Source organism: Thunnus thynnus, chromosome 3 (genome assembly GCF_963924715.1).
Source record: "Thunnus thynnus chromosome 3, fThuThy2.1, whole genome shotgun sequence".
NCBI classification, from domain to species: Eukaryota; Metazoa; Chordata; class Actinopteri; order Scombriformes; family Scombridae; genus Thunnus; species Thunnus thynnus.
Genome location: NC_089519.1, coordinates 8,973,109 through 8,986,007, shown reverse-complemented (window position 1 = coordinate 8,986,007; position 12,899 = coordinate 8,973,109). Strand labels below are relative to the sequence as shown.

General features: G+C 41.1%; 1 protein-coding gene across 1 annotated transcript; it reads right to left on the bottom strand.

The window, feature by feature from the left end:
* Positions 1 to 1,406: 1,406 nt before the first annotated feature.
* On the bottom strand, positions 1,407 to 12,822 carry sec23b (SEC23 homolog B, coat complex II component). The gene is made up of 19 exons (XM_067583945.1): positions 12,647 to 12,822; positions 10,546 to 10,773; positions 10,027 to 10,084; positions 9,793 to 9,879; positions 9,110 to 9,346; positions 8,694 to 8,776; positions 8,428 to 8,572; positions 6,088 to 6,246; positions 5,819 to 5,934; positions 5,571 to 5,694; positions 5,357 to 5,437; positions 5,154 to 5,243; positions 4,805 to 4,911; positions 4,350 to 4,503; positions 4,059 to 4,136; positions 3,789 to 3,950; positions 3,539 to 3,625; positions 3,154 to 3,375; positions 1,407 to 2,496 (listed from the first exon to the last, which is right to left on the bottom strand). The coding sequence occupies exons 2-19, from the start codon at positions 10,764 to 10,766 to the stop codon at positions 2,407 to 2,409; spliced, it is 2,301 nt and encodes a 766-aa protein (XP_067440046.1). The 5' UTR covers positions 10,767 to 10,773; positions 12,647 to 12,822; the 3' UTR covers positions 1,407 to 2,406.
* Between the last annotated feature and the right edge of the window lie 77 nt (positions 12,823 to 12,899).

Genomic DNA, 12,899 nt, shown 5'->3' with positions numbered 1-12,899 from the left:
TGGCCGTAAACATTTGACCTTTTCACACACAAATTTTCAATATATAGTTGTAGCTCCTAGAATTGAAATCACTGAGAGGAACAGAACTACTCTATTTATGGTAGGCATCATCTGACCACAGTATTGTGTCAATCATAGTTATATAAACATGCTATGGCATATTCTATATAGAATACTTACATAAGTTATCTGGGACAGAAGCCAGAATGGATTTCTCTGGCTGATGGACTAGAACTGATCTGTTAGGATTTGATGGGAGATAATAAGATGACACATTTCCTTCCAGCTTTGCCTAAGCCTGGGAATCACATGGACATGAGCATCATGTATGATCACTAAAGAAGAAAAAAAAAAGTGGGCAGAGAGAAATTTTAATGTTCTTTTGTTCCTCTTAAGGACAGCACAGCTGCAGCCTTTGCATGCGTTGCAGGGGTCAAGCATATAGAAATGAAGATTAAAATGAAGACAGCGACATGATTGTTTTTCCCTTATGAGATCATTACAGTACGGCCTCAAATCACACAGCACTGCACCGCTCTACACTGAAACATGGACGGAGCTAAAAGAAGCTTTTGGTATCCATGTCAGAAGAGATTAACAGTCATAGCATTGCATCTTTTCATGTGGCCTTGAATACCTTGGGAGCATATGTGGCTTCAGAGTGCAACATTGTACGACCTAAGCTCTTGATAGACACAGACTTCATTTGTATTTCAGCGGCAACTTCCGCTTAAAGCTGCTAAGAGTAGAATTTGCCTCTTAACAGATAGCCCCTAAGGATTAGTCTTCATAATCTGCAGTTCACTGATCCTCGAAATCATACTGTCTGGGTGCTCGGAAATCAGCTTACAGTGACAGTAGATGGTGTGCAAGTGGTTTTATGATTGAGATTGCGTGTTGTGTGGGTTTTATGTACAGTAGTGACGAATGAGAAAAAGACAGTTGTTTAGGGAGTGTCGTTTCCAATCTGCGCAGAGGATGTGTCACCTAGTGTTGTAGCAACATGCTGTGTGCCAGTCTCTCGCATGCCATCTTTCAAGCCTGCTGTAGTAGGACAGTAAGGCCTTCTGGTCTCCCTGCTGGACACAATGTGTTGCACAGTAGAATCAAACACATGCCTGGTGCATGAAACAAGCTTCTCTGGTCTGCTGTGATTTGATGAACCTTGTACGCCACTTAGCAGAATAACAAGGACATAAGTTTTGACTTTGTTTTGTCAGCGCGAACACATCTGACCCATGAATCCACTTGCTGAGCTCACGATTAATCAATAGAAAGGACTTATGTCTATGTATGCATCACAAACTGATTCTCATCATTCTAATGTACGGTGGCCTAAATGTGCCTTGTTAAAAAAAAAAAAAAAGATGTAAATGCTCATATGAAGACAGACAACATAGGCAGAATGCGTTTTCGTGCCAACAGGCCTTTATGTGGATAGCATTAAGAATCCAGACAGGATCTAAATCAAACAACTGTCCCTTTTATACAGCCGTACAGTATATTAAAGTTTGATTACAAAGACACTTAGGCAGTCCTTGGGTGCAAAATACCAGATGGTGAACAAGACGGGATGAGTGGACTAAACTATAGAGCGCCCTATGAAGTTAAAATAAATCTAAATGTTCGTCATTGAAAACAGTCATCAAATGTCTCACTTGAGTCGATGAGATTGACTTCAATTCCTCAGAACATTAATCCTTGTCATTCAGAGGGAATTTTCTTGGAAAACACTTAAGGTAATCCATGTTGGATCGTTTTTTGTTTTTTTTCTTGTCACTTTCAAATATACTGTGATTAACAAGCAGTCAGTGTGAAGACTGATTCGCCCTGTCCACATTCCTTGACCAGCGTTAGAGGTACCGTTATAATTTATTAATTCTAGACACGTCATCTTTAGCTATAGACAAAGCAAACATATATATGCGTCCTATTAAACAGCACTTTCAACTGAGTGTGTTGCAGTGGATACACGTTTTAGGACAAACAGTGAGAGAACAAACAAATTAATTAGTACTCTAATCATTCTGCATGTCAGAGGTCGTAAAATAGAAAACAGAGAATTTGATATTGCTTGGTTGAAGACAGTCTGGTTCTGGAGTACTGGAGCCGTTTCTTATAAATAACAAGTTAATGAAAATGAGTAGAAATGTCACTTGTTTTCTTTCATTAATACAGGAATGTGCAGTTTCCCCCTTGTTCTGTTCCTTTCATATCATGGAAATGTCACATGTGATTCAAGACAGAGCACAGTAAAAATCAAGCAAGCACATACAGTAGACTCTCCGGGTTTGGCTCCTTTACAAAAACAGGGGAAATGTTAATGGATCCCTATAGCAGAACAGGAATGTTGTATCACTCCTTCTTCTTCTTTTTCTTCTTATGTTCTCCCCATTTTGTGGATATCTACGCAGAGCTGGACACAGCCAGTTTCTTCAAGTGGTCCATGAAGACCTGCAGGCTGACGTCATCTGTAAGGATCGGGGCTCCTGTCTCCTACAGTCGCACAGGCAAAAGGGGAGGGATAAAGATAGTGGTTGAGTGTTTTACTCTTCCTTTCAACCATCTCCTTCATGGCATAACTCTGATCAATTTAATAACCAAATGCATTTATCAATAAGATTAGTTTATGTAAGAACTCTTGATAATCTCATTCTCAGGCTGCTGTAGATATATATTCACAATGTTTGTATACAGCAGGTTATGGTTCAGCTCTTACTTGACTTGGGAAATAAGAGATTAATGCTATTTTCAGCTTTCAATCTTCCCCACTTAGACTCAGAGGTCAGCTAATCCAAGACCTGTGTTTGCTGACAGTGTAACATTAAATCTTCTGAGTTGTCACTGCAGATTGTTTTTCACTCAGGGCTGCAGACCTCCAGGGAATTTAAAGTCTTGATTTGGAGGAGGAAATGACACATTTTGGAAACTTTTCAGAAATTGTGTCATAGTTACTTATGTTTATGAATGCGGAATAAACTGTCAGGGGGCTGCGCATGACATCATCTCATTTAAAATGAATGTGAATGTATATGCTCTCACATTTAAAAGAAGCTTAAGAAGCACATACACACACAAAAAAAAACCCTGAAAGAATTGATAGAGTACATAAAATATAAAGTATAAAGTACATTGTAGCTTATAATACAGTACCTGTCCCCAGGCGTAGAGGTTGTTGTGGGTCTGTGAGGGGTTGACTTTTGAGAGCAGGAAGCGAGCCTGTGAGCCTCCGTGCTCTGTGTCGATGTAGCGTGGCATGGGGAAGCGAGTCTGTAGGATCTCCTGGGCGTCATCCAGTGGAGCTTGCAGGAGCTGTTTGAAGTTCTCATACTCTGCCATTTCCTGGTAGCCTGCCTTTCGCCACTGAGCTATGGTCTGTGAGGAAAATGGCAGAATTAAGTCATGTCTGCTGTTTAGTCTCAAGAAAGAAATTATGGAGACAACAGATATACAGATTTTTGGAGCTGAAATGGAGACAAATCAAATCTTGTGAAATGAACAGATGCTTTGTTGGTTAGTCTGTGGTCTGCTTACTCACCTCTCCGTGGTAGATAACCAGCTGGAAGAAAGTGTCCATCAGCAGGATCCGATCTGGCAGGATACTGCTGCTGTCCAGGAGCACAGGCTATGAAGAAAAGATACACACAGGATACGGTTTTAGAATACAAAAACTGACAGACATTTCATATAAAAAGACATTTAGAGGAAACTTCTAGGACAGGCCAGATGCTCTGCGACCAGTGGGATACATAGAACACTAATGATGGTGTTGAGGGTGTGAGGCTGACCTCTGGTGGCCCGTGGAAGGAGTATGAGTAGAGGATGGGCTGGATCATGATCAGGGACTGGGTCAGGTCCTGCCTGACAAAGTGATGCCTGTAATAGGACGACTCATCTGGACTGTTGTTAAACACCTGCAGGAAGGGCGACCGCCGCAGGTGGAACATAAACTGCAGGTGGAGGAGAGAGGAATTAGGTCCCAGGAACATCAAATTAATAAAGACTGTGTAATTCAATTGATTATTTATTTACACATTCATGAAATAGTAGAAGTTTACCTGTGGGTAAAGCGACAGAGACTCTGACAGTTTGAAAGATGTAGGATCGTCTTTATTGAACTGGCCGAACTTCTGACACTGAAACCGAGGCAGACAAAACATTGTTTAAACACTAAATGTGCCGGAGAAAAACCTTTTTATATAACCTAGCACATCATAGGATTACCACAACACCTGCAGAATGACGTTTTAGCTATTTATAGTCCACATTCCAAACAAATCCAACGACGCATTGTTCTTTGCGTCACAAAGAGCAGGTGGTGCAGTTAGTTTTGGGGGCGTGCCACTCACCAGGCGGATAAGCTGCCTGTCAAGCCAACGCAGGACATCCGGTCCCTCCTCCGACTCCGCTCTGAAGACTCCCAGGCGAGCCATGAGCACGGCGGCCGCCTCCTGGTCGAATGACGACTCGATGTGCTGGATTTGGGACTGTGCGTCTGCCCAGCTTGAGTAGGGAGGAGGGAAGCGAGAGAGAAGAAAGCAGGTGAATATGGGTGTGGTGTGAATGACGCACGTGCATAAAGGTCTCCGAAGGCTTCATCTCAAATTGCAGGAATGTAAACATCCTTTGTTTGGCTGATATTGATTCAAGCTGTCACTTTCTACAATACACTCAGCAGCAAAATTAACTAGCTTGTGAACAATAATATGCAATGTTGACCTAGAATAAAGTACAATTTTAAGTGCAGTCTTGTCTGTAATAAATCACTGTAAACTGTATTTGTGAAACATAAAACCAGTCTTACTTCCTGGCGATGGTGGTGACCCGTATCCTCCTCTGTGTGTTGGAGTGCTGGTACTGGGTTACGAACTGGATTGCCCCTCGGCCGCCCTGAGGGACTGGTGCGTTGTGCTACACACACAAAAACAGAGGAGACAGTGAGATGTTCATCGCCTTCTTATTCCCTCTCTTTGCACTGACAAAAGGCCTTCTACTACAAGCAAGAAACCACATACAAAGCCATTGTTTGAAGACTTTTCGCTAAACAAACCCACCATCACAACTATTCACTCCTTGATGTGATTAGCTGTACTTAACCTCTTAACTTAACTTACTCAACCTACAGTAATCCCGTCATTTTTTTTTTTTTTTACCTGATTCACCACTTCAAAATAAATGGCCAAAGTGGTGGAGGGGTTGATACTGCACACTTTCCACTGGCTTGTGCCGCCAATACCCATCTCCTACACAAAACAGAGAATACATTATGGTGAATGCCAGTAAAGAACAGCTCTCAGATGACCTATTGTGTGAACCAAGGAATCTGAATGTCCCAGTTTCGGGGACAATGACTCACATTCTCTGAAACACAGGGACCCTTGGAGTTGAGTGAAACACAAGGTCCGATGGTCCCGCACACCTTCAGCTCCCTTGATGTCTACACAGACAGAAAGAGAGATATTAATTCAACTTTTGTGAGGTAGGTATAAATCTGTCCTGTGCTCTGATATGGATGATTGTGGAATTTTAGAAATTCGTGTATGTATAAATGACTACAATCACTTCTTTACCTTGACCTCCAGGACGCCTCCGAAGGCCATGCGGAAGTCTCCGTTGTAGTCTTTGTTGAAGACTCTCTGGAAGGTTTGTTTGAACAGAGAGGTGTTGAAGGAGTCTCCCATCACTATGTGGCCCCTGAAAATACAGCACAACAAATCATTAAGATTCTAAACTATCCTTTAAGAATTGCATATCCATAATACTTAGACAAATATGATGCCCACACCCTGAACTGTTTTAATAGTAAGTGCTGACGTACCCAGTGAGATTAGATAAGCACTTCATCTCCAGCAGTCCGGTCTGGTCTAGAGCACAGGCGTAGATGTCAATGCAGTGGCCGTTTACTGCTGAACGGTTGGCCATGGCTTCGTAGTACTGTGTCATGCAAAAACATGAAACAACAGCTTTATAACAGTGGAAATATACTCAGTACACTTTAAGAAACTGATATGAATTTAATAAAGTCTTTTTTTTTTGTACTGTTGCAAATGCCAAGATTTGTATGAGAGGATTCATGCATTTGTTCACCTTGGTGGCTTTCTTCAGGTGGCGAGCGTTATCCTTCTGGATGTCATGCCAGGAGCGGATGGGAGTTTTCAGTTCATCACCCACCACCATGCCTGGGCCCTGGGTGGGGGGCCCTCCGATGAACAGCATCACACGAGCCCCTGTGTTGGGGAATGTACCCTGAGGATGAGGAGAGGAGGATTTGATTTTTAGTTCCAGCAAGTGCCGTTATATCTCCGCTCAAGTTACAATTTAAAATGGTAAGAATTTTATTCTACTATTCTACTCAATTCGATTCAGACTTTATTAAGGACACAGATCATGGGGGGCCCATAGCACAATAAAATTCAACAAAGAAAAGAAGAAAAACAAAAAAAAAGAGACATTTCACAACGATCAGACATTTGCATACAGGATGAAACACCAACGGTTCCACATTCTTGACAAGAACCTGTCTGTCATTATAAGCCACCATGAGTCTCTTCATGCTGCCTTTTCTGTAGCAACACCGCGGGTGGGCAGTATGTAACAGCTTTAAAAAGAGAGGACTTCACAGTAAATTTATGAGCCAACATTTGCTTGTGCATACAACTTTCAACAGTCTGTAAATGTCATCTAAGATGTTGTGATAAGATGTCTCATCGATAGATCACTGTTTATGTAATGGTTTAAATACTCATTTTCTGTCTTTTACTTCTGAAAATCATAATATTACTCTTATTTGCATTATATTATGTTGATATCTATACTATATTGTGAGCGTACCCTCAATAACTGTTGAAGTCCAGCACTACATGGACAGAAAATCACCAAATCATCTGTGTACATAAGGTGGTTAATGAGAACATTACCAACCATACACTTGTTCCACATCCTTCTAACTGCACTGACAGATCATCCTATAGATGTTAAAAAGAGAAGGAGACAAAATACCGCCCTTTCGACCTCCATTATTCACATGGAACTGAACAGATACAGAATTTTCCCATTTAACTCTCATAGTCTGATGAGCATACCAGAAAACCAGGATTCTCACTAGAAACCCTCTTTGATATGATTTGTTCATTTTTCATGATTTATATGATCAAAAGCTTTAAAGGCATCAATAAAACACATACAAATTGCCTTTTGTATTATCTAAAATCTCCTTTAAGGAAAAAATACAATAATAATACAATATAAAGTAGTGAGTGTACAGTATGCACTTATTTAGATCCATATTAATTTCCTGTTGCACATCTGTACGGCTCATAAACTGGCGCCATTGTGGGTAAAATGGTCAGTACTGTGTTGTAGTACTTGTCCCAAATCCCTGTTTTGGGCCATGGATGTGAATAAAGAGCACTAATGTACTAGTGACCTAGTTCTCAAATTTGCCTTTTAAAGAAGAGTGTCAGCGGGGAAAGAAGCTAAGACTGAGGATCACTTGTGCAAATAAAGCACCAGTGATCTATAAAGGGACATTTTTTAAAGACATTTGATGGCGCCGAGTATGGGTAAGTAGGGTTCACAACAGCAAATAAAACATAATTATAATACAAAAATTCTTAATTATTTTATCCAGGATTAAATTATTTTCCATCCTATTAAAACAAATCTGCCTCAAGTGACTGAATATGTAAAGAGAGTAATAAATCTGAATGAGAGCCTTGAGGGAATCACTCTCAGCAAAAGGGCAAACCTCTCAGCCAACACTACAACAAAGTCCATAGTCCAGGAGTCTGGGAAAGTCTGAGACACACTGAGACATTTGGAACCGGGCCACGTAATCACAAAGCCCCTGGAAGGAGCTTTTAATATAATGTGAACATTCAATAGGAAGCAAACACGGATTCATTAAGAAAAAAGGGAGAAAGTTGACTCATTCACTGAGAACAATTAAACTAGCTGATAGTGGATGTTGACTGCTTTTTGCAGCTCTGCCATAAACGTAAAAGACCCATTCATCAAGTCAAATGCTTCCTAACGAATCAGTGAATCTGAAGTCACTGAAAGAGTCAAATTTATTCTAATCAGGCCTCATCTTCTGTCTGCTAAAGTAGAGTACAGCAGGAATGATCTGTTGTACTCAGTCAGTTACATAACCACACAGATTAGCAGTAGGAGAAGAGAGGATAATGATGATGGAGGGAAAAAGACAGAAGGCAAACAGGAATCGGCCTTTGAACCAACAAAGCAGAAGTACTGTTTCTGCAGAAGATAATCATCACGGAGTGTGTGTGTTTCTCAACGGTTACATGTGGCACAGTCATCTTGAAGAGGCTAAAGTTCAGGTTCCTCAATAAATTACTACTAATTCATTTGTTGAGTTTATAACTACATTATTGTCTGTGAGTGTGTGTGTGTGTGCGTGTATTGTACCTCCAGCAGTCCAACAGCAACAGACAGTGCAACACCGGTGGAGCGGAGGGGCCGTTTACCCTGAGGAACGGGCCAGGGGTCTCTCTGAAGTTCACCAAGCAAGTCGGTCAGATTCATATCCACTCTGTGTACAGGCTGAAGGAACCTGGATATGAACACACACACACACATACAAATTAGACAAGAAAAGCATTCTTCAACATGGAGAAATGGCTACCATTAACTGACAAAGACACATGGGATATGCTGCTGCTGCTCCTCCATACCTGCAAGAGGCCGCAGCATCGTTAGGTGCTGGTGGGCGTCCTTGCTGTCCTGCTGCTGCTGGCTTTGTTAAACCAAGCATCTCCTGAAACACACAAAACACACACACACATTGATAGTGGGCAAAGATCTCAGCTGCTTTGTTCCACAGATTTCAAAAGCACAAATTCCCTGGGAGAATACAGCGAGGGCGATTTGAAGTGAACTAAAAAGAAACATTTTTTATTGTAATAATATTAAATCCAACTATGTTCAGTTTAAGTCTTCCCAGTGTGGCATCCAACTTAGCTTGAAACATCATACATGTGAAAATTAACTTTATTCTACCAAAACTGTCCTTTGAATCTGAAAAATTATTTACTATCACTTTTCCCCAGAGTTCCCATATCAATCTCTCTAATTTCCCCCCTCCTTTTACCTGGATCTGTTTGGAGGAGAGATCCTTGGTGCCTCTGAACACGTAGCTCTTGGCGATCCCCTCACAGCTGAGCTCGTGAACCTGGACCATGCGTCCAAATGTGATGAGGCCCACCAGGGCGTTGGGTGGAAGCAAGCTGAGCGACATCTGAAGGGACTCCTTGAGGGCCTGGAGGTCCTCTTCTTCCAAACATGTGTCCACCACATAGAGGAAGATCAGAGGAGTCGGAGGTCCGCGCTGCAAAGAGAATTTAAAAGAATTCATGTTTAATGTTCGGTTTGCTGTTTGTGAATGTATGTTTTTGAAAAAGCTTGCACTCGCAGAGACAATGTGATTCCGTCAGCGGCTTATATTACTCTGAAAACCATATGCATTATTTATGAAGTAGCCACAATAGCAGTCAGGCACTCTGTAGTTGCTAAACCAAGGATGTTTTTGTATTATTTCGATTACTAATGCATCTTATAGCTGTATGAAGTTTTAATTACTTGTGCTTAAAACTATGGGCATTTATTATATATATTACATTTGCCCCTGGCTGAAAAATAAATATAAGAACTCCTCACGTATGGAGGTCATTATCCAAAATCGTTAATATTCACCTTTGCACAGTACATTTTCAGTACATATAATCTCCATGCACATGGCTGAGGTCAGAGTGCAGACATGTGTGTGGTATTTACCTGCACTATGTACTCAATGGTAGAAAACTGTGGCATGAGTTCAGCTGGCTGGTTCACTTCTGATATACCTGCATAAGAGGGAGGGAACTGCAGAAACACAGAGAGAATCAGATTAACCAACCTAATAAAGGAATGTTGCTGGTCCACATGTAGTTATGCAGGTTTTGTAAAAGTGATGGCAACTATGAATATCGAATACAGCTCTAAAATTATCCTGTCAACGTCAGTACTTACCGGGTTTCTCTGGAAGCAGAAGTTGCACGCCCATATTTTTGCTCTGAAGTCAACTTGACTGTAAAAGAGGGATCAAAACTATTTAGGGTTTGCATCCAGTTGGCGGGAGCGTAACTGTGAGCGATAGTGGGCGGCTGCACAAGGTGTATGTCAAGTTCTTTTGTACCACACCTACAACTTAAAACTGAAGTACTACAGTTACAAATGTTAAGACCTCAGCAGCTGATGCATCAACAAATAAACACACAGCAACAAATTCAAATTACTGCAACCTACAGTCATCCTCATTTACATTTACTCAAAAAGTACTAAAATTAGAAAATATCAAGAACACAGTTGGCAAAGGACAGTTTCATAGATGCTTTTTAAACCATTCCCATGTAAAAGATGGCAAAATGACACCACCACGTCAAAATAAAGGCTAAATACGCACATTATTGCTATCTAATGTTATGCAGCTTAAAGATAGCAAAAAGTACACATCAGTAAGAATGGGCATTGTTTTTCTGTGTAACTCACCACAGTGGGTTGAGCACTGCCTTGCAGTTGGCACGGCTGCACAGCACTGGTTCATATTGGACCGGGGGCAGGTCAGGCCTCTCCTTCAAGGGTGTGAAGAGGCAGGAGACTGGGACCACAAGCCTGGTGGCTTCTAGACGGCTGGAGGGCCAGAGGTTCCAGCTGAATCTCACCCCGTCCCTGTCTTCATTCTGTTGGATGAACTCCTGGTAGGTCGCCATCACCGAGCTGCAGCAGAGAAAGAGCCCAGTGAGGTTGTCAGTCTAATGGAAGACCTGGAGATAATCACTATGACACTCTGAACTCGCTCCTGTTTTTGTCTGTCTCTCTAAAACTACCTGCTCTATTCTACTGGCTACTGTCAGTGAACACCTGCTTTTTTTATTACAGGTGTTCTTTTGTAGGATAAGACGTAGATACTTGAAGGCATGACGCACAAAGCTGTCACCAGGAAACCTGACCAGCGTGTTTTGATGAGGAAGAGTGCAGTGTAGTGGAATCCCAGAGGTATTTTAAGCTCCACCTTTGTTGGCATGTGTCAGTGAAAAATCAATGACGCCTTAAGCAAAGCATCACCAGGACTCCTGTTGTAGCAACTGTGTACTCTCCCTCTTTCTCACCGCTATCACAGGACACAATAAAACAATATTTCAGTCATATTATGAGACGAATTTGAAAAGACGGCAAAAACTAAAGTTGCAATCTTCTGTTCAGCTGGGCATACAATTCATAGAGAGTTAAACTACTGTAAACCTGACAACTGTGTACTAGGTAGGGATGCAACTATTGATTATTCTCATTGTCTGTTAATCTACTGATTATCTGTTCAATTAATCAACTAATCATTTGGTCTATATAATGTCAGATTATGGTGATGTGTTTTGTCTGATCAACAGTCTGATCAAAGATATTCAGTTTACTATCACATAAGACAATGAAAGTCAGCAAATTATCACAACAGACACTGGAACTAAGGAAATGTTTGGCACTTTTGCTTGAAAAATTACTCTCATAATAGATGACGATTCATTTTCTGTCAATATACTATAACTGTATAATCTCCTACTTCACCTAATCAATTAATCATCTAATCATTTCAGCTCTAGTACAACAACAGATTGTTAAAAATTGTTGATTTGCTTTTAGTAAATAAACAAATAAGGGACAAAAAGAGGGGATGAATTTCTCAGTAGCTAAAAAACACCTCTGACAAAAGAATTATCCACACTATAACTTTAGTTGGGTGATTCAAGTATCCATTTAGAGCTGAAGCAATTAGGCAATAAGTAACAGATTAGTCAGGTGACAAAAATAATCTGCAATTATTGTAATAGTTATTTGTCACTTTTCAAGCATGAACACAAAACATTCCATAGTCCCAGCTACTCAAACGTGAGGATGTTGCTGCGTATCTCTGTCATGTCTGTAGGAAGTTAGAGTTTTAAACTATAAAACAAACATTTTGAAGACATCACCTTGAGGAGATTAATTAATAATGGAAAAAGAATTGTCAGCTGCCCCAAATCTAATGTTTCTTTCTATTTGTTTGTGACCTTTGACTAGCCATATCTACAGAAAGGGGAGTGGAAGTGATACTGTTATGTGGGGCATGATATGGGGGGTACCACTCTGAGGGAAAGTACCGTCATCCTTTACTTTCAATCATACACAGACATCACTGTTTAGAGCAAGTCATACAGTATAGTGAACCTGATTACTTAGAAGTGTATAACACAGGCTACAGGCCATGTAACATCACTGATGAACCCACCAGTGAAGGTCAGTAAGTTAACGTTAGCTGTGTGTCTTGAACAGCATTTCTACTCAGAAATCATTCAAATATAACCGTTTTCGCGGTGTGTGGTCGCACAACGAGACACACGAATAACAACCACGGTGGTTGTAGAAACCCAATGTAATTAACAGCAAATGTTATTTTAATCATCATCGTTGCCAAATGACACACCAGTGCTCTCTCGATAAACGCTACGTTGAAAAACTGGCTAACGGAATGTAGCATTAACCTACTTCCTGTCCCCTTCATAAATGGAAGCAGAAAACAGGCGGCCTACTTTCGAGCAAAATTAAGACGAGAGCTTACCTTTTATATCAGGTTGGCCTCGGGTCTAGTCAAAGAGCTAAACAGTCTATTCTGCTGAAAACAAATTACAGCATTTGGAGGTAAAAGCCGACGGATGTACAGGAGAACAGAAGACGACGGAGAGGGGCTCACTCCTATCTGCCGGCTGCTGTACTTTACTAGAATGACGTGTTACTCTAAGTTCAGACGTCTCCTATTGGTTCTTTTTTCCATGACGTCACCAGGGCGTGCTCTGCGTACGCACTGGGAGAGG

Coding starts and splice junctions, on each gene's coding strand:
- sec23b (XM_067583945.1), bottom strand. CDS start 10,766: ATGGCGACCTACCAGGAGTTCATCCAACAGAATGAAGACAGGGACGGG. Junction 5,438..5,570: donor GAGGCGTCCTGGAGGTCAAG/GTAAAGAAGTGA, acceptor CTGTCTGTGTAG/ACATCAAGGGAGCTGAAGGT. Junction 4,912..5,153: donor ATTTTGAAGTGGTGAATCAG/GTAAAAAAAAAA, acceptor TTGTGTGTGTAG/CACAACGCACCAGTCCCTCA.